This window comes from Alligator mississippiensis, chromosome 1 (assembly GCF_030867095.1).
Source record: "Alligator mississippiensis isolate rAllMis1 chromosome 1, rAllMis1, whole genome shotgun sequence".
NCBI lineage: Eukaryota > Metazoa > Chordata > Crocodylia > Alligatoridae > Alligator > Alligator mississippiensis.
In genome coordinates, this window is record NC_081824.1 from 2,892,872 (window position 1) to 2,915,371 (window position 22,500).

At 46.9% G+C, this 22,500-nt stretch overlaps 1 protein-coding gene across 1 annotated transcript in view; it reads right to left on the reverse strand.

Annotated features, from left to right (window-relative positions):
- Window positions 1–1,261: 1,261 nt before the first annotated feature.
- Window positions 1,262–22,500, reverse strand: part of LOC102560190 (nuclear GTPase SLIP-GC) — a 53,890-nt gene continuing 32,651 nt past the window's right edge. Inside the window, exons 13-19 of the mRNA XM_014601692.3 lie at window positions 20,212–20,376; window positions 16,353–16,510; window positions 7,292–7,427; window positions 4,924–5,032; window positions 3,312–3,448; window positions 2,293–2,383; window positions 1,262–1,676 (exon numbers count right to left, since the gene is read on the reverse strand). Coding sequence (XP_014457178.2) covers window positions 1,609–1,676; window positions 2,293–2,383; window positions 3,312–3,448; window positions 4,924–5,032; window positions 7,292–7,427; window positions 16,353–16,510; window positions 20,212–20,376 — 864 coding nt within the window. The 3' untranslated portion in view covers window positions 1,262–1,608. The remainder of the gene's footprint in view (window positions 1,677–2,292; window positions 2,384–3,311; window positions 3,449–4,923; window positions 5,033–7,291; window positions 7,428–16,352; window positions 16,511–20,211; window positions 20,377–22,500) is intronic.

A 22,500-nucleotide genomic window follows, 5' to 3' on the forward strand; every position in this document is an offset into this window, starting at 1 on the left:
CATATCCCTGGCACCTAAAGTAGCTGTATCCAAAACTGGATCAAGTAGCTGCCTACTCGCACAGGCCTAATATCTATGGTATTGCTACTTCAACTTACCTGGGTTCTCTAAGTTGATGCTTATATGTGTTTATTGTGTTTATGCTTGACTTACCTGTTCCAAAGTGTTAATGCTTATTCTGGGGGTTAATCATTGCATATGCTGTGATTGACCCAGTTTATGTTTTTGCAGTCCCTTGAAGTGGTGCAATATGTTGATTGCAGGTTATTGTATACAGTGTCACATACTAAGTTGACTGTAAATATTTAATGTTTTTCATTCATATTTATTTATTGTAACAATGCATTTGTATATAGTTAAGTGCTGGTCTCAGCCTGGCTCTGTAGAAAAGAGAGGGGACTGCTCCCAGGTGGCAGGCCCCTCTCTCAGAACCCTTGCCTGACCACCCCATCCCTTCCATTGGTGGACAGGACACACCCCTGGTATACCCAAGCCATACAAGTTATAATATTTAAGCTGCTGCTCTTAAGAGATTTGCAACCTTTTCCTTCTAGCCCAAGTAAAATGCTCTTTCTTGCTCATCTCAAGTACTTACCTGACCCCGTCACTCTGAACACCTAGCAGCCTCAGGACAAAATGGACAGGTTCCAGGCAGAGTTAAACCACAGCCTTGGCTTGAAACCATACCCCATGGCTGGTAAACTAACCTAACTTTAAATCACTGCCAAGCCCAAGTCAGAGTGACTTTTCAATGAATCACATGCAGAGGACAGCAGGGAAGCAAACACCCAGGTAAGAGCCTGGGGTGACCGCACAAAGAACACATACCATGAGTGACTTGCCCACAATCAGTAGCAAAGCAGGGAATTGAATCTGGGTCTCTGTCACAGGCTGGCTAGGTGCTGTGAGTGTATCAGCCGTTAGGCTGCTGGGTTTGCAAGCAAAGAGGTTAGTCAGCAGTGAAGTAAAAGCAAATTTACTTATAGCTTAGCATACAAAAGTTAACAGAAAGGTCAATGCGACAAACAGATAGTACAATAATAAAGAGCTAATAGTGAATGATAGCAACAGATAGACAGAATGACAAAGAGTTCCCACCTGGGGTTGGCAACTTATGGCAATTTTATTTTGATGAAAACCTGATTTTTAAAAAATATTCTTTTTCAAAGATTTTACAGGAAAATCATCTCCCAACCAGTTATACTTCTGTTACTTTGTCTGTATTAAAGTTTGCATTTGACAACAGAATTGACTCCATAACAAAGTTTTCTCTCTTATTAATATATATTCCAGGAGCAAAATCTTTTCTTAACAAAAATGAGCACAAAATTATTGTTATTACTCTCCAAATTACATCTAAAAGGTAGTACAAATCCATTTAGTACATTTGCATCTTTACTTTTCCTCACTTTGGAGGAGAGCTGTGACAGGAGAGATTGTAGCATTGATTAAACAGAGCAGCAGATACAGGTACTATAACATGTGATTCGAATTATCCACTTACAGGTTCTTTAGCAATTAATAGTAGTTGGTTATCATCCTAGCCAGTTAAAAGAAAAATACATCAACAGTTTAATTAAAAAACTAAAACGTAGAAGACTTCTGCAGCTATTTTAAAGCATTTTCATGTAGTTTGTTGTATATGCCCTTGATTTCCTTGTATTCATTCTGTAAGTCTGCAAAAATAACAGTAAATTAACACACAATTAATCAGCTTTCAGTTTTAAAGTAGGATTTGATATTAATCTTCATTATACTGTGAGAAAGGTGGTGTTATTCTCCATGTACCACTAAATGAATGGGAACCAATTAAGTTATTTGAAATGTTAGGCAAACCTAAAAACTCTGGGAATTTTATTCAGCTAAAATTGCACCTTTTCATCCCAATCTAACACTTTAGTTTGTGTTTAAATTTTAAGCAGATCTTTACGTGTTTTGCCATTTCAGGTCTTAATGTTGGTAAAACATCACTATTGCCATTTTATGGTCGAGGAAGCTGAGACACAGAGTGGGCAATGGGACATGCCAAAGGTCTGTGTCAGAGCCAGCAATATCCCCAGACATGTTTGTCCCCCACACTAGCTCTGTGCAATAAGTGCATTAAGCAAGGCCAGGGCTCAATTCCTTGCACTTTACAGCCAAACACTACTTCAGGACCCAATCCAACAGGTGCCACTCAGAAGTACAGCATTCCACACACGAGCCAGGAGGTTCCTTGACATGTTTTATTCAATCAGAAGACAGGGATCTGAAATTCAGCTACACACATCCTGCAAGATTTCATATTTTTACCTGGAAGTGTCTCAGCAAGCTTTTCCTTCTGAGAAAAGGCAAGTTTCAGCATGTTGGAAAAGTCCACCTGTAGCCCCACCGCAATCTCCACCTGCAGCAAGCACAATGCACAGCACATGAGCATGGAACGGATCTCGGAGGCTTTCCACCCTGTTAGCTCCAGAGCCAGCCCAGCTAGTGAAAGGGGAGCCATGGGCTCTTTTTCCTGGTCTACCCTCCACTAAATCATGAAGCTGTAATCAAAGGGTCAGTCAGTTACACCTATACTGTCCTACTAAAGACTTATGTAGGTGTTTCCCTTACTAGGATCCAAGTCCCTACTTGTAGACTGTGTAGAAGTATCTAGCCTTTGACCTTTCGGTCCAAAGAATTATTGTTAAGCCTGCTGTCTGTCAAGAAGGCAGTGTCTCAGCAGCAACAATAGCACCCTTGTATTGGACATCAGGAGAGAGGGATGAGAGCTTTAGTTACTGATCTCCTTGACTAACATAAATCAGACTTAGTCCGCTGATTCTCATGAAACTTAGACAGCCCTAAGGGGACTCAGGAAAGAGAAGAGCAGCAAAGAAAGAGGTAGAGAAGACAGAGAAGAACAGAAGTGGATCTTAGGTTACAATCATAAGGGTGGAGATGACATACCATCTGGTCAGGATGAGGCAGTAGATGAGACGTTCTTTACACAGGTAGCAAAAACACTGAAAACACTGAATCTATTAATAATTGGGGATTTTACCTCTTGTCTATCTGTTGAAAACAAAATAGGGCAACGCATGAAGGGCTAAGCTAAATCCTACTTCATCTTCCACACCAAAATGAAGCGTACAAATCTTCACGGCTGAAGACTGTGGCACTTGCACTGTTTGTGATTCTGCCCCAGCCACATAAGGGTGCAGGGGCCCACAGAGTCTGCAACGTGGGGCTGCACTCATATCTTCTCTGTCTGGATACTGTACTGTTCCTGGAAGCGCCACCTACCCTGTGCAGAGGGGCCCAGAGGAGGGAGGAGAAACACAGCTCACCTTCAGCCTACGCAACTTATTCTTCATGCACAGAGCTGCCCATTCAAACATCCCATGTTTCACTTCCATGTCAATGTTCTTCTCAATGATATTATGCATCTTCTGATAGGCACCCGTCCCTCTTACTTTTCCAGCCGCTGTTACAAAGGTAGAAACAGTCACAATGCTATGTGAGACTGAGATGGATTTGCGGTCAGGTATGGAAAATAATTGCAACCAATTGTAGTGGTGAATCCATTCTGATAGAGCTGACTGGCTCTTCCAGCAACCCTGTACTCCCTGTGGGAGAAAGGAGCCGCGCTGCTGCCCTGAGGAAGAGGGTCTCTCCAATTCCTCAAGACCAGTGATTTCCCTGTGCCTACCCTTGCCATAGCCCTCACCATGAGGGGTCTGTTCTGCCTCAGGACAGTGCAGTCAGTCATCAATGGCAATGTAGTGCTGATCAGGAACTGATTTGTAGCAGATCTGCAGTCTTCTCATTACAAAGCTCATCTTGCTTCCAGCCTGCCCAAGCCCAGTGACCCTGACCCTCCTCCCACTGGGCTGGAACTTCCTGACATGCCTCTATACTTCAACAAGGAATATAAACTGACATCCAGATACCTACCTTCCAGACAAGCCCTCTCTGACCCTCATCACATGCTTTTTTAATTTTTTTTTAAAGCCTTCCTCAGAGATGGTGGCTGTAGCTCAGGCTGGAGATGGGGACTGGTCTGTGCCAATGCTTCTGCTAGGACTCAAACTGGAAGTGTCCTGACTAGACACTCTTGCCTCTCCAGATCGATGCTGCATTTGGGGTCAGAAAGGAATTTTACTCCCTGGTCAGTCTGGAAGGGTTTTACCTTCCTCTGTAATAGGGACAAGGCCCTCTTTCTGGGATCACTCAAGTGCATTATAATAACCCTTGCATCAGCAGGACATTAGCAACTGTTGTCTCCTTGCTTTACCTCTGGCAGGATAAGGTGTGATGTCTTGTGTTGTGTCAAGGGTGACTGAGTAGTTTTGCTAAGAGGTTGGAAAATGGATTTGTCTGGGATGGTTTCGACAGGGTCGATCCTGCCCCAGGTATGGGGTTCGACTAAATGACTGCTTACACAAGTGCTCAGGAGATGAGGTTTAGATAAAGCACGCCCACAGCCAATTTGAAATGTGCAGAGGCTTAATATACATGATGGTGAACGCAGAGCAGACTCATTTAATTGAGTCTGATGTGAAGTGTTTTAATTAGAACATGAATGAGCATGCCTATAGGCCCCCAATGACTTCTCAAGTTCCCTTCCAGCCTAACTTCTGTATGATTCTATAGAAGGAAGAAGGAGTCAGTAATGGGATGGATTGCATCGATGACCTTCAGGATGCTGCCATCTCACCCCTGCGACCTGGACCAACCTGACTACACCTAGAACACCAAAGTTGCTAATTACATGTTCTTCCCCTTTCTTTACTGGTGCTTCAGTGACAAGAGCCAGCTCAGATGGTTCTTGTTACTGTTTCCAGGAAGGCAACAAAACACTCAAATGAGTTGTTCCATCAGTCTGGAGAATCATCTCAAGGGGCCAGAGAAGAAACTTAACAATGCAAATTCCAGAACAATTGAGTGACGCACTCTTACCTTCATAATATGGTTGGAGATCATCCTGGATTGAGTGCAGTAGGGAGTGGTAGACTTCTGCTTTCCTCTTAAGGATTTCTCTGTCAAGAGCACTGAGGATGATATTTGTCTGCAAGAATCAATGTAAAATATGTGCCTCTCACATCAACTATCAGTATTTGCCATTACCACCTCACTGTCAAGGCAAATGGGTCTCGCTCAAGACTTTGGAGCAGGAAAGCCAGTGAGGTGTGCAGGCAGGGCAAGATACTTCTTGGATCCTCCCTGAATTAAGGTGGAAAATGTTGGATTAGGATGTTTTAACATCACAGGTCAGATAAAAACGTGTGAGCAGAAACCACCCATGCATTCCACAAGCCTTTCCCCAGTCTCAAGTTTACATGATGCATAAGCCCTCCTAACCAACTTCTGAGTTCTCAACTCTTTGGCCCCATGCTCCTGGTTTCCTGTGTGATGTCTCTAACTGGGGGACCAGACCTTGAATCGCTGACAGATGTTTCATTTCTGCACCCCCAGTTTCCCTTCCTGTCCAGTCCAGGCTGTCCAACACCTGACTCAGGTGTCCAGAACTATGATCCCCAGATCAGTTAAAGGATCCTTGGCCAGCCTGAGGTCCCAGTTACTTTTCACTTCTATCAAGCATTTGAATTGTACCCCTGATAGGTCACTTGGGATCAGCCCCGAGGACACTGCTCCAGCAATATAGTGGCATGGTTTCAGTGCAAAAAGTGTATGCTATCCTAAACTTTGATCCTGGGTCATTTTTAATCCTCTCTATTATATCAGCCTGACTTAATTTTTTTGCTGTAGGTAGTTACTGAATGCTTGATTATCTTCAAACTCCTGCTATATGGGAATCTCTCGGCAGCAAAAGGCAGTTTCACTGAATGCAAACACCACAAGGCCCCAGCCCTTTGCCTTGTGCTTGGCAGTCTGTGGCTGGCTGGGTAACCTCTCTGGAGTGGTTACTGCCAACATAATTTAAAGCAGTTGTTAAGATGTAGCCATAGCCAATCTATCCCTGAAAATCGGAATGTCCTCACCGTTCATCAGTGATTTGGGAGATGGGATAGAGTGCACCCTCAACAAGTTTGCAGATGACACCAAGCTGGGGGGAGTAGTAGATACACTGGAGGATAGGGCTAGGATGAAGAGACACCTTGGCAAATTGGAGGATTGAACCAAAAGAAATCTCATGAGGTTCATTAAGGAAAAATGCAAAGTCCTGCATTTATAAGCCCATACACTGGTACAGGCTGGGGACCAACTGGCTTAAGTCCTCAGCTCTTCAGAAAAGGAACTGGGGGGTTACAGTGGACAAGAAGCTGAATAGGAGCAGCAGTGAGCCTTTATTGCCAAAGGCATTTGTACACACCACATTTTTTGCCCTTTCTTATGCTGCAGCTGCTTGACTGTTTGCATGAGCAGTATTTCTGAACCCTTTAAAAGTCTTAAGGCTAATGACATCCTGGGCTGTGTACGAAGGAGTGTTGCTAGCACATCCAGGGCAGTGATTCTTCCCCTCTGTTCAGCACTAGGGAGGCCACATCTGGACTCCCATGTCCAGTTTTTGGTTCCCCACCACAGAAAGCACGCAGACAAACTGGAGAGAGTTCAGTGGAGGGCAACAACTGGGAGACATGACTTGTGAGGGGCTCAGGAAACTGGGCTTATTTAGTGTGGAGAAGAGAAGACTGAACTGGGATTGAATAGTAGCCTTCAGCCCCCTGAAGGGTGTTTCCAAAGAGGATGGAGCTGGGCTGGTCTCAGTGGGGACAGATGGCAGAACAAGGAGCAATGGGCTCAAGCTGCAACATGAGAAGTTAAGGTTAAATATTAGAAAAAACTTTTTCACTAGGAGGGTAGTAAATAATGAATAACTGCAAGAGAGGTGGTGGAATCTCCATCGTTGGAGGTTTTGAAGACAACTCTAGATGAAGTCTTGGCTGGGATGATGTAGTTGGGGCTGGTCCTGATTTTAGCAGGGGGTTGGACTATATGTGACCTCCTGAGGTTCCTTTCAGCCTGAATTTTCTATGATTCTGTTTCCCTTTCCTTGTTAACTGCTACATACTGTGTGCAGTAGGTATAAAGGAGAATTCTTCACATTCCCCTTTCCTGTCTGAGGTCATTGCAGGTGTTCGTCACAGACAAGAGAAGCCTTCATAGCAGATTCTTCATAACTTTACCCTCTGTATCCCTAACACTCCCCTCCACTTGTTGTTCCCTACTTAGACCTGCCCTTCAGTCTCCTCAGCCACCGTCCAGCAGGGGAGCAGGACAGCAGGCATCTCGTGGCCTGGGCTGCAGTTGGCAGTACAAAGTGCTCCCCACTGCCTGGTCTCCTCTCTTCTGAATATGCACTTACTTCTTGCACAAGGAAGTCAAACCGACTGCTATCAGCTGTTGAACACTTCTTTCCATCCTCCTTGAATTTCTCCTGCACGATGCACCTGAAGGTTTCAAGGATGCTTTTCAATGTGGCTTGGGTGCCCATTTGGTTCCTATTGGGATAATAAAACACCAATCATTAAGAGGACAATATGCTTGTCCCTGCACCACACTTTGCACAGTGGACAGGAGACAGGAGGGAAGGGCCCTGCAGTGCGGCAGTGGGGAGCAGGAGACAAAGCTGGCAGAGCTGGGACATTTCTCTCAGAAAAGATTCATTTCTCTTTGCTCTTCATAGTTTCATAGTTGGTAGTGTTGGAAGGGACCTAAACAGATCATCAAACCCAACCCCATGCCATGGGCAGAAAAGAGTGCTGGGGTCAAACGACCCATGGCTAGGTGATTATCCAGGATCCTTTTGAAGAGCCCAAGGTAGAAGCGAGCATAAATTCCCTTGGAAGTTGGTTCCAGATCCTAGCCGCCCTGACTGTGAAGTAGTGCCTCCTAATATCTAGCCTGAATCTACTCTCAGTCAACTTATGGCTGTTATTCTGTGTTACTCCTGGTAGTGCTCAGGGGAACAGGAACTCTCCCATTTCCTGCTGGTCCCCTTTGACCAGTTTGTAGATGGCCACCAGATCCCCTCTCAGCCTTCTCTTGTGGAGGCTGAACAGGTTCAGGTCCCATAGCCTCTCCTCATGGAGCCTGCCCTGCTGCCCCCTGATCATGTGGGTGGCCCTCCCCTGGACCCTCTCCATGCTGTCCACATCCCTCCTGAAGTGCGGCACCCAGAACTGGATGCAGTACTCCAACTGTGGCCTGACCAATGTCACATAGATGGAGGGGATCACCTCCTTGGACCTGCTCATGATGCATCTATGGATGCATGACAAGGTGCGGTTAATCTTCCTGACTGCATCTCCACATTGGCGGCCCATGTTCATTTTGGAATCAATAAATGACTCCAGGGTCCTTTTCTCCCTCTGTGCTGATGAGAAGGGAGTTCCCCAGCCTGTAGGTGTGCCGCTGGTTCTTCCTTCCCAGGTGCAGTACCTTGCACTTGTCCAAATTGAAACCCATCCTGTTCTTATCCGCACACCCCTGTAACCTGTCCACATCTAGTTGTAGCCTTTCCCTCTCCTCCAGTGTGCCCACTTCTCCCCACATCTTAGTGTCATCCGTGAATTAGAACAAGGTGCTTTTCACCCCCTCATCCAAGTTGCTGATGAAGATGTTGAACAGTGTGTGCCCGAGGACTGAGCCCTGGGGGACCCCACTGCCCACATCCCTCCAGGATGAAAAAGACCCATCCACCACCACTCTCAGGTTGTGGCCCTCCACCCAATTTGCGACCCATCTGACTGTAGGAATCGACACCACAGTCATCTAATTTCTTAATGAGAATGAGGTGAGAGACAGTGTCAAAGGCCTTCCTAAAGTCCAGAAAGACTATGCCCACTGGGACAGCTGCATCCAATGTTTTTGTAACCTGATCATAGAAGGCAATCAGATTGGTCTGACAGGACCTGCCCCTAATGAAACCGTGTTGGTTGCCCCTGAGCATCATCCCCCCTGCTGGCCCTTCCTAGATGTGCTCCTGGATAATCTTCTCAAAGAGCTTCCTCAAACACAAGAACAGCCAGCTACAGTAAGCCACTAGAAATGACAGGGAAGTGGATACCCAGAAGGTATCCACCAGAACCAGGGCTGCTTGGGCTAGCATGGTGGAGGCTCCCCAGGTACAATTGGGGAACATATACAAGGCTCTGGCAGCCTTGGAGGAGAAGGACGAAGGGGATGCCTCCAGTGGGGAGAGTGCCACTCCACGCGTGACACAGATGGTGCAGAGAGGGTGCACCAGGAGGAAGAAATGCTGGGTCCTCATCATCGGGGATTCCATCCTAAGGGAATTCCATCCTAAGGGATCCCAGCCTACATTCAACCCTCAGACCAGTACCCCATGGTTCTTATCCATGTGGGAACAAATGACACAGATGACCCAGATGGCATCATGAAGGACTTCAAGGCCCTGGGGACGAAACTCAAGGAGGCAGGGGCACAGGTGGCATTCTCCTCTATTCTCCCAGTGCATAGACGTGGACAGAGACATGAGGCCTGCATTGGTGAGGTTAACCAGCAGCTATGGAGTTGGTGCTACCAGGCAGGCCTCGGGATCCTGGGTAACAACCCACACTTTTGCACAGGAGGCATGCTTGGGTGGGATGGGCTACCTCTCTCCCCTAAAGACAAGCATGTCTTCTCTTTCAGGTTGGCTGATCTCGTATGGTGTGCTTTAAGCTAGCTTCACTGGGGGATGGGGCCACAGGACGATATGAGGACACCTCCCATCCAAGACAGGTGATGTGCACAAGGAGTACCTAGGTAACTGGCAGGGGTCCAGATAGTCCTGAGAATTGGGGGTGGTGCATGCACCAATTCAAGGCCTTATATGCCTCTACACTAATGCTCATAGTATGGGGAATAAGCAGGAGGACCTCGCCCTCCAGATAGCTAGTACAAACCCAGACATAGTAGGGCTCACAGAAACCTGGTGGGATTCATCCCATGACTGGGCGGTAAACATTAGGGGCTATAGGCTATACAGGTGGGATAGAATAGGGAGGAAAGGTGGGTGTGTGGCGCTTTACGTCAAAAAGTAATACACGTCCTCAACTAGCAGGATGGAGTCAGAGGAGGGGCAGGCTGAAGTGCTCTGGATCAGAATACAGCAGGGTCATGGGGAAAAGGACTTAACGGTGGGGGTCTACTACAGACCACCCAACCAAGGGGAAGAGCTGGACCATGAATTCTCAGGTCAGCTTGCGGAGGCACTTAAGGCAAGGGATGTAGTCATCATGGGTGATCTAAATTACCCGGACATCTGCTGGGAGGAGCAGTCAGCCAGGTGTGACCACTCGCAAAGATTCCTAGCTGAGTTACAGGACCTCCACCTAACCCAGGAGGTGCACAGTCCCACCAGGCAGAATGCCCTGCTGGACCTGGTCCTGGCTACAGGAGATGACCTGGTGAGAGGACTCCAGGTTCTTGATCACCTGGGTGACAGTGATCATTGCCTACTGGAATTCACCATCCAGCGCAGGGTGACAAGGGCCTGCAGCAAGGCAGTAGACCTTGACTTCAAGAGGGCCAACTTCAATGAGTTGAGGAGATTGGTAGGAGGGGCACTGGGGTCCTGGAGAGTAGGGGAACTGGGTGCCCAAGATGAGTGGCCATTCCTTAAGGAGACAGTACTCCAAGCCCAAGGTGTGACAGTCCAAACAAGAATAAAAGGGGGCAAGAGTGCTCAAAATCCCCCTGGCTCACCAAAGGCATTTGGGAATGCCTGAAAGCTCCCCTGGCTCACCCAAGGCACTCAGGAATTCCTGATTGCCAAAAAGGAGGTGTACACCCAATGGAAGGGAGGGGCTATCACCAAAGTCGAGTATACCTCCATCTCTCATGTCTGTAGGGGGGCTGTTAGGAAAGCTAAGGCAAATCCAGAACTAGGGCTAGCATCAAGGATAACAAAAAGTCCTTTTTTAAATACATAGGGAGTATGAAGAAGGCACCGAGTAACTTGGGGCCACTACAGGATACGCTTGGCAATCTGGTGGTTGCACCAGAGAAAAAAGCAGACCTTTTTAACAATTTCTTTGCCTCTATTTTTTTGTGCAGAGACTGGGACTCCCCCACTGAGGTTCAGGATGGACTCAGGAGAGACTCTGACAGGCCTAGGGTCAGGGAGGACCAAGTTAGGGAACTTCTGGAGATGCTGGATATGTTCAAATCAGCAGGTCCAGATGCTCTCCACCCCAGGGTTCTGAGGGAATTGGCAGAGGTTATCAAGGGGCCTCTGGCACGGCTTTACAAGCATTCATGGTGCTCTGCCAAGGTGCCAGAAGACTGGAAGAAGGCCAATGTGGTCCCCATTTTCAAAAAAAGGAGAAGGGAGGACCCGTGCAACTATAGGCCCTTTAGTCTTACTTTGATCCTGGGGAAGCTCTTTGAGAAAATTATCTAGGAGCACATCTGTGAAAGGCCAGCAGGGGGGATGATGCTCAAAGGCAACCAGCATGGGTTCATTAGAGGCAGGTCATGTCAGACCAACCTAACTGCCTTCTACGATCAGGTCACAGAATCATTGGATGCAGCTGTTGCAGCGGACGTAGACTTTCTGGACTTCAGGAAGACCTTCGACACCGTCTCCCAACCCATTCTCATTAAAAAATTAGGTGACTGTGGCATTGATGCCTACACAGTCAGATGGGTCACAAATTGGCTGGAGGGCCACACCCAGAGAGTGGTGGTGGACAGGTCATATTCGACCTGGAGGGGTGTGGGCAGTGGAGTCCCCCAGGGCTCGGTCCTTGGGCCCACACTGTTTAATCTCTTTATTAGTGATTCGGTCGAGGGGGTGAAAAGCACCCTGTTCAAATTCACTGACAACACCAAGATCTGAGGTGAGGTGTGCACACTAGAAGGAGGGACAGGATACAGCTGGATCTGGACAGGTTACAGGGGTGGGCGAATGTGAATAGGATGGGATTCAATACTGACAAGTGCAGTGTCCTGCACTTGGGCAGTAAGAACCAGCAGCATACCTACAGGCTGAGGAATTACCTTCTCAAAAGCACAGTGGCAGAAAGAGATCTTGGAGTCATTATCGATTCCAAGATGAACATGGGCTGACAATGCAAGGACGCAGTCAGTACGGCTAACCATACCTTGTCACGCATCCACAGGTGCATCATTAGCAGGGCCAAGGGGGTGATCCTCTCCCTCTGTGCAACACTGGTCAGGCCGCAGTTGGAGTACTGCATCCAGTTCTGGATGCTGCACTTCAGGAGGGATGTGGCATCATTGAAAGGGTCCAAAGGAGGACCACTCACATGATCCAGGAACAGCAAGGCAGATCTTATGAGGAGAGGCTACGGGACCTGAACCTGTTCAGCTTTCACAAAAGAAGGCTGAGGGGATCTGGTGGCCATCTACAAACTTACCAGGGGGAACTAGTGGGGAATAGGAGAGACCTTGTTTCCCTGAGCACCTCCTGGAGTAACAAGGAAGAACAGCTTAAATTGTTAGAGAGTAGGTTCAGGCTGGACATTAGAAGACACTACTTCACAGTCAGGGCAGCTAGGGTCTGGAACCAGCTTCCAAGGGAAGTGGTGCTGGCTCCTACTTTGGGGTCTTTAAGAGGAGGCTTGATAATTACCTGGCTGGGATCATTTGAGCCCAGTTTTTTTCTCTCCTATTCAGGGCAGTGGGTTGGGCTTGAAGATCTACAAGATCCCTTCTGACCCTATGTCTATAAATCTATGAATCTATAACAGCAAGTCAGCAGGAAAAGCATCTCTATTGCCTGTGCCATCTTCAGGACCCAGGATTTGTCCAAGAGATTTAAAGATTTCCTTTTCTTGTCTGAAGCCATTGAAAACCCAAGTGGTCACTGGCTTTTGGGCTGGTCACCATTTCCTCACTCTGAAAGTGACTTAGTTACAGAGAAATTAAAGAGAAGCAACACAATGCTCCAGATCCTCCACACACATGCAGTTGGGTGCACAGTGCTGAAATCTAAGTTGCTATAAAATTCATTGAGCTGTAACCACCTTCTTTGTTAAATCCCTTTGTGATCCTTACAGATTGTTCCATTCTAGGAAGGGGATAGGCAACAGGCAAAATGGGAACTCCTGCTTTTCTGCCAAACCTTGTCCATTTTGCTACTCATCTCCCTATACTTCTCAATTAGTCTGTTTTGTCAACCTTTCCCATCCTCTGACACACCCAGACTACGACCTCTGCATGGGACCTGTCTTTGTTGTTATATCCTGAACTAGTTGCAGTACAATAGGGTTCCTCTGGCCACATAATGAAAGAAATAATCCTTGACAAATGGTGAAGAACCACCATAAAGAGGAAAATCAGGGCAAAGACTATCTAGAATCACATAACCATAGAAAATGAGGGTTGAAGGGACCTCAAGAGGTCACAACTTGTCCAACACCCTGCTCAAAGCAGGACCAGCCTCAACTATGTCATCCCAGCCAAGGCTTTGTCTAACCAGGTTTTGAAAACCTCCAAGGATGCAGATTCCACCACCTCTCTGGAGAACCTGTTCCAGTGCTTTAGATTCATAGATTCATAGATTTATAGATGTTAGGGTCAGAAGGGACCTCAATAGATCATCAAGTCCGACCCCCTGCATAAGCAGGAAAGAGTGCTGGGTCTAGATGACCCCAGCTAGATACTCATCTAACCTCCTCTTGAAGACCCCCAGGGTAGGGGAGAGCACCACCTCCCTTGGGAGCCCGTTCCACACCTTGGCCACTCGAACTGTGAAGAAGTTCTTCCTAATGTCCAGTCTAAATCTGCTCTCTGCTAGCTTGTGGCCATTGTTTCTTGTAACCCCCGGGGGCGCCTTGGTGAATAAACACTCACCATTTCCCTTCTGTGCCCCCGTGATGAACTTATAGGCAGCCACAAGGTCGCCTCTCAACCTTCTCTTGCGGAGGCTGAAAAGATCCAGTTTCTCTAGTCTCTCCTCGTAGGGCTTGGTCTGCAGGCCCTTGACCATACGAGTGGCCCTTCTCTGGACCCTCTCCAGCTTATCCTCATCCTTCTTGAAGTGTGGCGCCCAGAATTGCACGCAGTACTCCAACTGCGGTCTGACCAGCGCCCGATAGAGGGGAAGTATCACCTCCTTGGACCTATTCGTCATGCATCTGCTGACGCTCGATAAAGTGCCATTGGCTTTTCTGATGGCTTCGTCACACTGCCGGCTCATGTTCATCTTGGAGTCCACTAGGACTCCAAGATCCCTTTCCACCTCTGTGCCACCCAGCAGGTCATTCCCTAGGCTGTAGGTGTGCTGGACATTTTTCCTCCCTAGGTGCAGCACTTTGCATTTCTCCTTGTTGAACTGCATCCTGTTGTTTTCTGCCCACTTGTCCAACCTGTCCAGGTCTGCTTGCAGCTGTTCCCTGCCCTCCGGCGTGTCCACATCTCCCCATAGCTTTGTGTCATCTGCAAACTTGGACAAACTTTACTACCCTCCTTGTGAGAAAAATCTTCCTAATACCTAACCTAAACTTCTTATGCTGCAACTTGAACCCATTTCTCCTCGTTCTGTCATCTCCAGTCAAGACAGGTAAGCAAACACCTAACCCGTGGGATGGGCAGGCAGATTAAACAACAAATGCAGCCACCACCCATGCAATAAGAACTCTGAAGGGCCTGGCCAGCCACCCCTGCCCCCAGGCTGGCACCCAGGGGCTATAGCTCCCTCCCCCCACACTGTCAGTCCACCAATGGTTGCTATTAAATCCTCTATCAGTCTCCTCTTCTCTTAACTAAATAAGACCAGTTCCTTCAGCCTCTCCTTATGAGTCATGTCCCCCAGCCATCCAACCATTTGTGTTGCCCTCTGCTGGACTCTCTCCAATGTGTCCATATCCTTTCTGTTGTGGGGGTTAATAGAGGGGAAGAATACCTTCCCTCGATCTACTGGCAACACTCCTACCAATGCAGCCCAGGATGCCATTAGCCTTCTTGGCAACAAGGGCACACTGCTGGCTCCTGTTCAGCTTTTTGTCCACTGTCATCCCCAGGTCCTTTTCTGCAGAGTTGCTGCCCAGCCCGTCACCCCCAGCCTGTCCCAGTGCATGGGATTTTTCTGTCCTAAGTGCAGGACTTTGCCCTTCTCCCTGTTGAACCTCATGAGATTTCTTTTTGTTCAATCCTCCAATTTGTCTAGGTCAATCTGTATCCTAGCCCTACCCTCCAGCGTATCTACTACTCTCCCCAGCTTCATGTCATCTGCAGACTTGCTGAGGGTCCACATTATGCCATCTTCCAGGTCATTGATAAAGACATTGAACAAAACCGGCCCCAGGACCGATCCCTGGGGCACTCCACTTGATACTGGCTTCCAAGTAGACATTGAGCCATTGATAACTACCCTCTAAGCCTGATGCTCCAGCCAGTTTTTATCCACCTTACTGTCTATTTATCAAGCCTGTACTTCCTTAGCTTGCCTGGGAGGATGTTGTGGGAGACCATATCATAAGCCTTGTTAAAATGAAGTTACATGACATACACTGGTCTGCCCATATCCACAGAGCCAGTCACCTCATCACAGAAGGCAATCAAATTGGTCAGGCATGACTTGCCACTGGTGAATCCATGCTGATGGTTCCTATACACTTCCTTCTCCTGCAAGTGCTTAGAAATGGATTCCTTGAGGATCTGCTCCATTATTTTTGCAGGCTGTTATTTTCTTATGTTTTAAGTGAGGCTGACTGGTCTGTAGTTTCCTGGATCCTTCTTTTTCCCTTTCTTAACTATAGGCACTATGTTTGCCCTTCTCCAGTCATCTGGGACCTCTCCTGATCACCATGAGTTTTCAAAGATGATGGCCACTGGCTCCGCAATCGCATCAGCCAACACCCCCCCCCCCGCCCACCTCATAAGGACCCTTTGGCCCCATGAACTTGTACATGTCCAGCTTTTCTATGTAGTCCCTAACCTGTTCTTTCTCCACTGTTGGCTGCTCACTTCCTCCCCAAACTCTGCTGGCTGCTGCAGTAGCCTGGGAGCTGACCTTGCCTGTGAAGACCGAAGAAGAAAAGGCATTGAGCACTTCAGCCTTTTCTGTATACTCTATCACAAGGCTGCCTCCCCCATTCAGTAAGGAACCCACACTTTGCCTGATCCTCACCTTGCTACCAACATGCTTATAGAAACCCTTCTTGTTACCCTTTACATTCCTTGCTAGCTGCTACACCAAATGCACTTTGGCCTTCCTGATTTCATCCTTGCATGCCTAAGCAATGTTCTTATATTCTTTCCTAATTATTTATTAGACTGTCCTCTATAGTGATCATGTTCATCCCATTGTAATGGGGTTGGGGAGGTGACAGGGATCCCACAGGACTGACCTAAGTCTGTAAGTCAGGGAGCTGAGGGCTAATGAGCACAGGGTAGAGCCTCAATTACAAGTCAGGCTCTCTGCCATCAGAGCAGAGCAGGGTCTCTCTCACCTGAAGATGGTTCCAAATATTGCATTGATTTTTTCATAGATGGGTTGAGCCAGGCCATTGTTGATATCTAGGCGAGTGTCAGTCCGGGATGCATACATGCCATTCTTCAGGCACAAGGCTTTCAGGGTCTGGTGATAACCTTGTCTTCCCCGGGTTCGCTACATCATTGGAAACATGACCATCATGAAGTGGGTGTGGTAGGAATTAGGAAGACAATGGAGTGGGGAACGGGGAAGAAAAAGAATGACATTACATTACATGGCACCCAGAAACTCCCATCAAAGGTTGAAGCTCCACTGTGCCTGAGTTTCTGAGCATTGCCCCAAAGATTTTCTTGGTATTTTCTCTAATAACTGCTTCATAAAAAATGCATAAACAGTGCTTTGAATGGAAACAATTTTAGCTGCAGAGTCATGATCACTCTCCCTCCTCCTCCTCAACTCTCTGTCCCAATAAATCTTTCATTCTGTTTATGCAACATGGAACAGCTTTAATAGGAGTAGCAGGATGTGCCCCCTCAACCCATCTTGCTCCACAAGAATCTACCACACTCTTTTGAGAGGTGGGAAATATGAGTTTGAAGACCTTCAGGCAGAAAAGGAAACTAGAATCAAGTCTCCCCTCCAACCCCTGAGCAATGTGCAAAGGGAAGGCATGCAGTGTCTCTTTCCCCCACTTCTGTGCTCTGAAAGAAAATCACCAGCTCCCAATGCATATTGCAGAGCCTGCTTCTTTACTTGTACTGTGAAAAAAGTCTGACTGGGGAGAACATTGTCCCACCTCTTTGTCCTGATTCTACCTACTGAAGCATAACAGCAGAATGTGGCCCTTTACTGATGAAAGTAAAGGAGCGAGATGGGTCTGGATTCCAGCAGCCTTACTCATTAACTATGCCTTTGCCCACCCAAGGAGGTTGATCCAAGCCCCATGGGGTGGTGGGGGGAGGGTTGTTATGGAGCATGAGAAAGCCTTTTCTCCATGGCTCTTTTTAAGCCTTACTCAGTCTTTTTGGCTCCTCCTAAGAATGCTACTTAAGATAAAAACAAATGAACCTTTATTACAAACTTAAATTTCTTTAAACCAGCTGAAAATAGCCCTCAACAGATAATGGGCTGCCTTCATTGAGTATAACCTGACCAAATATGTGGGATATTTACCCTGAATGAATTAATGGGGTTGAATGAATATTTACTCTATGCTGGCAAAGAATGTATTGGCAAATAACTGGTACTGACAAACATTCAGGACCCTTCTCTAAATCATGGCACTTTGCAGGAAGCACCATGTGTTAGAATCCTCCCCTGACCCAACAGACATTCACCAGTTGGTTCTGGGAGGGGGGGGAGTGATCAAGCTCTACTTTGGAAGCACTCAAGCCTGAGTAGTCCACCTGTAGCCTCTTTCCCTAGCTCCCCCCACTCCCCCCCCCCCCAGTTCTGGTGCTGCATGCATGTAGGGAGGGGGAGCCAAGTGTAAGCTAGGGTTTGCCTAGCCTGAGATGGAGGGAGAAGGGCTGGGGGAGGGTCTTCAATACACCTGCCCCCCAGTCCAGCACAGGCTGAGTAAAACCCAGCCTGTAGCTGCTCCCCATCCCCTCTTTCCCCTTCCCTTCCTGCAGATAGCACCGGGGGTGGGGCTGGGCTACATCAGCCCAGCCCTGATCATACAACAGACTGACCCAAAGTAGAGCACTTTTATCTGATCCCTCATTTGATGAGGGTTAATTTGTCATGCAAGCAGCCACTTTTAAAACACTCTGCAGCCATGCATGTGTGTCTTGGCATGGCTATAGACTGCATTCAGGGGGCCGATTGTATGACTAATATAAATTCTGTGTGTGCCTAATGGGCATGTCCTGTCAAGTGCACATGTGCAGGGACATGCCTTTCCCACAGGACAAATACTGGCACATATTTGTGCTGCTATTTGTCCCACGTATGCCCCTCCACACGCACTCTGGCACATTTCAAATTGCCCCCCATGGGGTAAGAAAGGCTAGGGTCACCATCTCTGTTGGGCCCAGAAGCCTTATCTAGGGTCCTGGGGGCCTCCCAGGCCAGAAGTTGGGCCAAGGTAATCACTCAGAGCCTGGCTAGCAGCCAAAGCATGGCTCTGGCTAGCCAGGCTCTGTTTCTGATGGTGCACACTGCTGCCACATTCTCTACAATGCTTTTTTCTGGGATCTCCCATGGTAAAAAAACCCTGCTGTATTCCAAATTAGCAGTGCGGTGAATAGGGGCACATTGAGTCACAGGAAACAAAAGTGCCCTGCTATATTATAATCGGGCAAGAAGGAATTAAGGTACCATTTTTTCCCCTCGACCACGCATCTGCCCAGTGACTGTGGCCAATTAGTTCTTATTGTCACTTGCTTCTTGCTCATAGTGACACTCATGTTTTGACGGCATGAGTCCAGCACTTCCCAGGTCTCACAAATTGTGGCCTTTATCATCCCAGTTCTGAAATTTCCCATCTGTACCACTCCCTTCTAAAAGCCCATGCTTTTTCTCCTGGACCTAGAAACACTGAGCTGGAAATCACTTCCAGTGAAGCACTGGATGCACTGTTAAGGTGATTTTGTTTTATCAATTTGAAAGATATGGATATTTCATTCTAATGACCACAGGATTAAATACACAGTATATTTGATTATTTTTGCCAAGTTTGCTGTGTTTCGAATGCATATTGGATGACGTAGCAAATGAATGCATATTCCAATAAAGTTATATTTGCTATAAAGTTATATTCTGCTTCACTCCATATCAATAATATACCTTTAGGCCCCTAGCATACTACTACAGCTTCTAGTTCTTTTTTTTTTTACCTGGAAAAAAGATGTTATGTGTGTTATAAGTGATGATGTACCACACAATCTGCACCCCCTTTTCAAAAGCCTAGATTCATAGATTCATAGATGTTAGGGTCGGAAGGGACCTCAATAGATCATCGAGTCCGACCCCCTGCATAAGCAGGAAAGAGTGCTGGGTCTAGATGACCCCAGCTAGATACTCATCTAACCTCCTCTTGAAGACCCCCAGGGTAGGGGAGAGCACCACCTCCCTTGGGAGCCCGTTCCAGACCCTGGCCACTCAAACTGTGAAGAAGTTCTTCCTAATGTCCAATCTAAATCTGCTCTCTGCTAGCTTGTGGCCATTGTTTCTTGTAACCCCCGGGGGTGCCTTGGTGAATAAAACTTCACCAATTCCCTTCTGTGCCCCCGTGATGAACTTAAAGGCAGCCACAAGGTTGCCTCTCAACCTTCTCTTGCGGAGGCTGAAAAGGTCCAGGTGCTCTAGTCTCTCCTCGTAGGGCTTGGTCTGCAGGCCCTTAACCATACGAATGGCCCTTCTCTGGACCCTCTCCAGGTTATCCGCATCCCTCTTGAATTGCGGCACCCAGAATTGCACGCAGTACTCCTAGGTTCTCCCAGGAGCACTGGCACCCTTGGCTTTAAATTCCTGCTGGCTTGTGATCACTGGAAATACAGGCCCAAGACTTCCAGACTTCCCAGCTGTTTCTCTCCCACTGTGCCCAAGGTGAACTGGTCACCCCACTGCCTGGAAGTGACACAGTACAATCACTGCCTTGTGTGAATGCACCAGCCCAATGTAACTGGATGCTGCCTGTGCATCTGTTAGCTGTTTCCACAGTAAAACTTTACAACACCACCCAATTTGATTGTACTCTATATCAGTTTATGAGTTTGTGAGTCCACATCCTAAGTATTTACCTAAAGTTTCCTCATGGATTTCCAAGCTTTTTTAAAACTTTAATTATCAATTAACAATGTATAGGAATGGACACTGGTGGGATCTTCTGGCTAGAGGATGCCGAGGAAAGTCAAGAGTATGTTACTCACTTTTAGGATCCCATCGATAATGTTCTGGTGTGATGTTTTTGCCATCACTACACCATCACTAAGGGGTTCTTCTATCTGAGCAAAACATGTCTCAACCTCCTTCTCCAATTCATTAATCTCCTTCATCACAAAGGTTTCCAGGGTGTTGTGCTGAAATCTCCAGTTCTGGAATGGCAGAGAAACACTGGATTCAGCATCTGGTGCCGGTGCTGGTGGCAACAAACAGATTCTAGGATTTCTTTCCTCTAGGAGTGTGATCCAGGCCCAGGTTGGTTCAGCTCCCTCATGGAAGCCTCTAAAAAATATCAGGTTGCTGAAAGAGGGGTTTAAACCCACTCGTTAAGTGGTACCTATCCTCCTTTTCTCCCCCAGTGATGCATTTCCAACAGTGCTCCACTGGGAGTGAGTGCTTGGGTGTGATGTCACCAGAGAGGGTGGAAATGACCAATCAAATCATGGTCTTGGAAAAATGTAGGTGCATGTGTCCTAGAGGAAATGATGGATTCCTCAAATGAATGCCATTTCACAGGGGCTGCCCACAGAGCAAGCGACAGTGTAGAAAGCGTGCAGAGATTTCTACCAGTCACCAGGCTTGTTCTGGGGGCAGAATTCAATGCTGGTCTTTCAGTATCAAAAACATAGGGGTCTGTGATACACAAGTGAGTAGTTGTCTTTCCTTCTAATGAATGACTGTGAAATGACAAAGTTCAATATCCTGAGGCAGGGGAGGAAGAAGAGCTGCAGAAAAAGGATACTGGACTTCAGAACATCAAACCAAGGGAAAAAGGAGTCCAGGACTGCTGGCTGTACTTTAAAGAGGCTCGCTTAAGGGCTCAGGAGCAAGCTATCCTGATGTGATGAAAGAATGAGAACTGCAACCAGAAACCAGCTTGGCTTAACCGTGATCTCTGCAAGGGACTGAAACTCAAAAAGAAATCCTATAAAAAAGTGGAAACTTGGCCATAGTACTAGGGAAGAGTACAATAGGATTACAGGGGCATGTAGGGAGAAAAAGAGGAAGACTGAGGCAAAATTTGAAATACAGCTGGAAAGGGACATCAAAGACAATAAAAAGATTCTACGTGAATAAGAGGAAGAGTAGAGAAACCATAACTCCATTAAGGAATGCAGCAGGCAATCTACCCACAGATGATGCAGAGAAGGCTGAAATATTTAATTTCCATACTGGAATTTTCTATTTCTGTTTTCACAAATTGGGGAAGCTGCCATCTGATGAGTGCAGTTGGCAGCAGATATAAGGAAGACAACAAACAGTCTAGAGTAGCAGAAGAACCAGTTACACATTACTTAAAGAAGCTAAATATATTCAAAATTGGCAGGACTAGAGGAGATACACCCCAGAGTACTGAAGGAATCAGCTGAGGTAATTTTGGAACCACTGGCTATTCTGTTTGAAAACTGATGGAGGTTAGGTGAGGTCCTGCTGGATGACTGGAAAAGGGAAAATACAGTGCCCATCATTAAGAAAGGGAAGAAGGAGGATCCAGAGAATTACAAACCATTCAGTCTGACCTCTATACCCAGAAAAATCATGAATAAGGTCCTCAAGGAATCTATTGTGAAGCCCCTAGAGCAGTGATTTTCAATATTTTTTCATTTGCAGCCCCTAAAAAAAATTGAATGGAGGTGCAGATCCTTTGAAAATTTCAAATGCAGGGGCAGAACACATGGACTTGTATGCGTGCATATTCACATACTTTTGTTTGATCACAGTCATCTTTGTGGACCCCCTAGACATTGTAGGTGGACCTCCCAGAGGTCCGTGCATCACAGGTTGAAAACCACTGCCCTAGTGGAGAACAAAGAGATCAGGAACAGCCAGCCTGGATTCACCAAGAGCCAGTCATGCCTGACCAACCTGATTTCCTTCTATGGTAAGGTGACAGGCTACGTAGAAGATCAAGGGAAGTGATATGGCTTGACTTTAGCAAGGCCTTTGACACTGTCTACCACAGTATTCTCATTAACAAGATAAGGAAATACAGACTAGATTAAAGTACTGTCAGGTGGGTATGTAACAGGATCGATCATCATGCTTAACAAGTAGTCCTTAATGACTCAACATCTAGTTGTGAGGAGGCATCAAGAAGGGTTGCACAAGGGTTTCTCCCCAGGTCCAGTATTGTTCAAAATCTCAATTAATGATTCGGATGTTGGGATCAAGTGGATGGTTAGCAAATGTGTAGACAACACCAACTTTGACGGAATTGCAGAGACCCTTGAAGGCAGGTCTAGAATCCAGAATGATCTGGACAATTTGGAGGAATG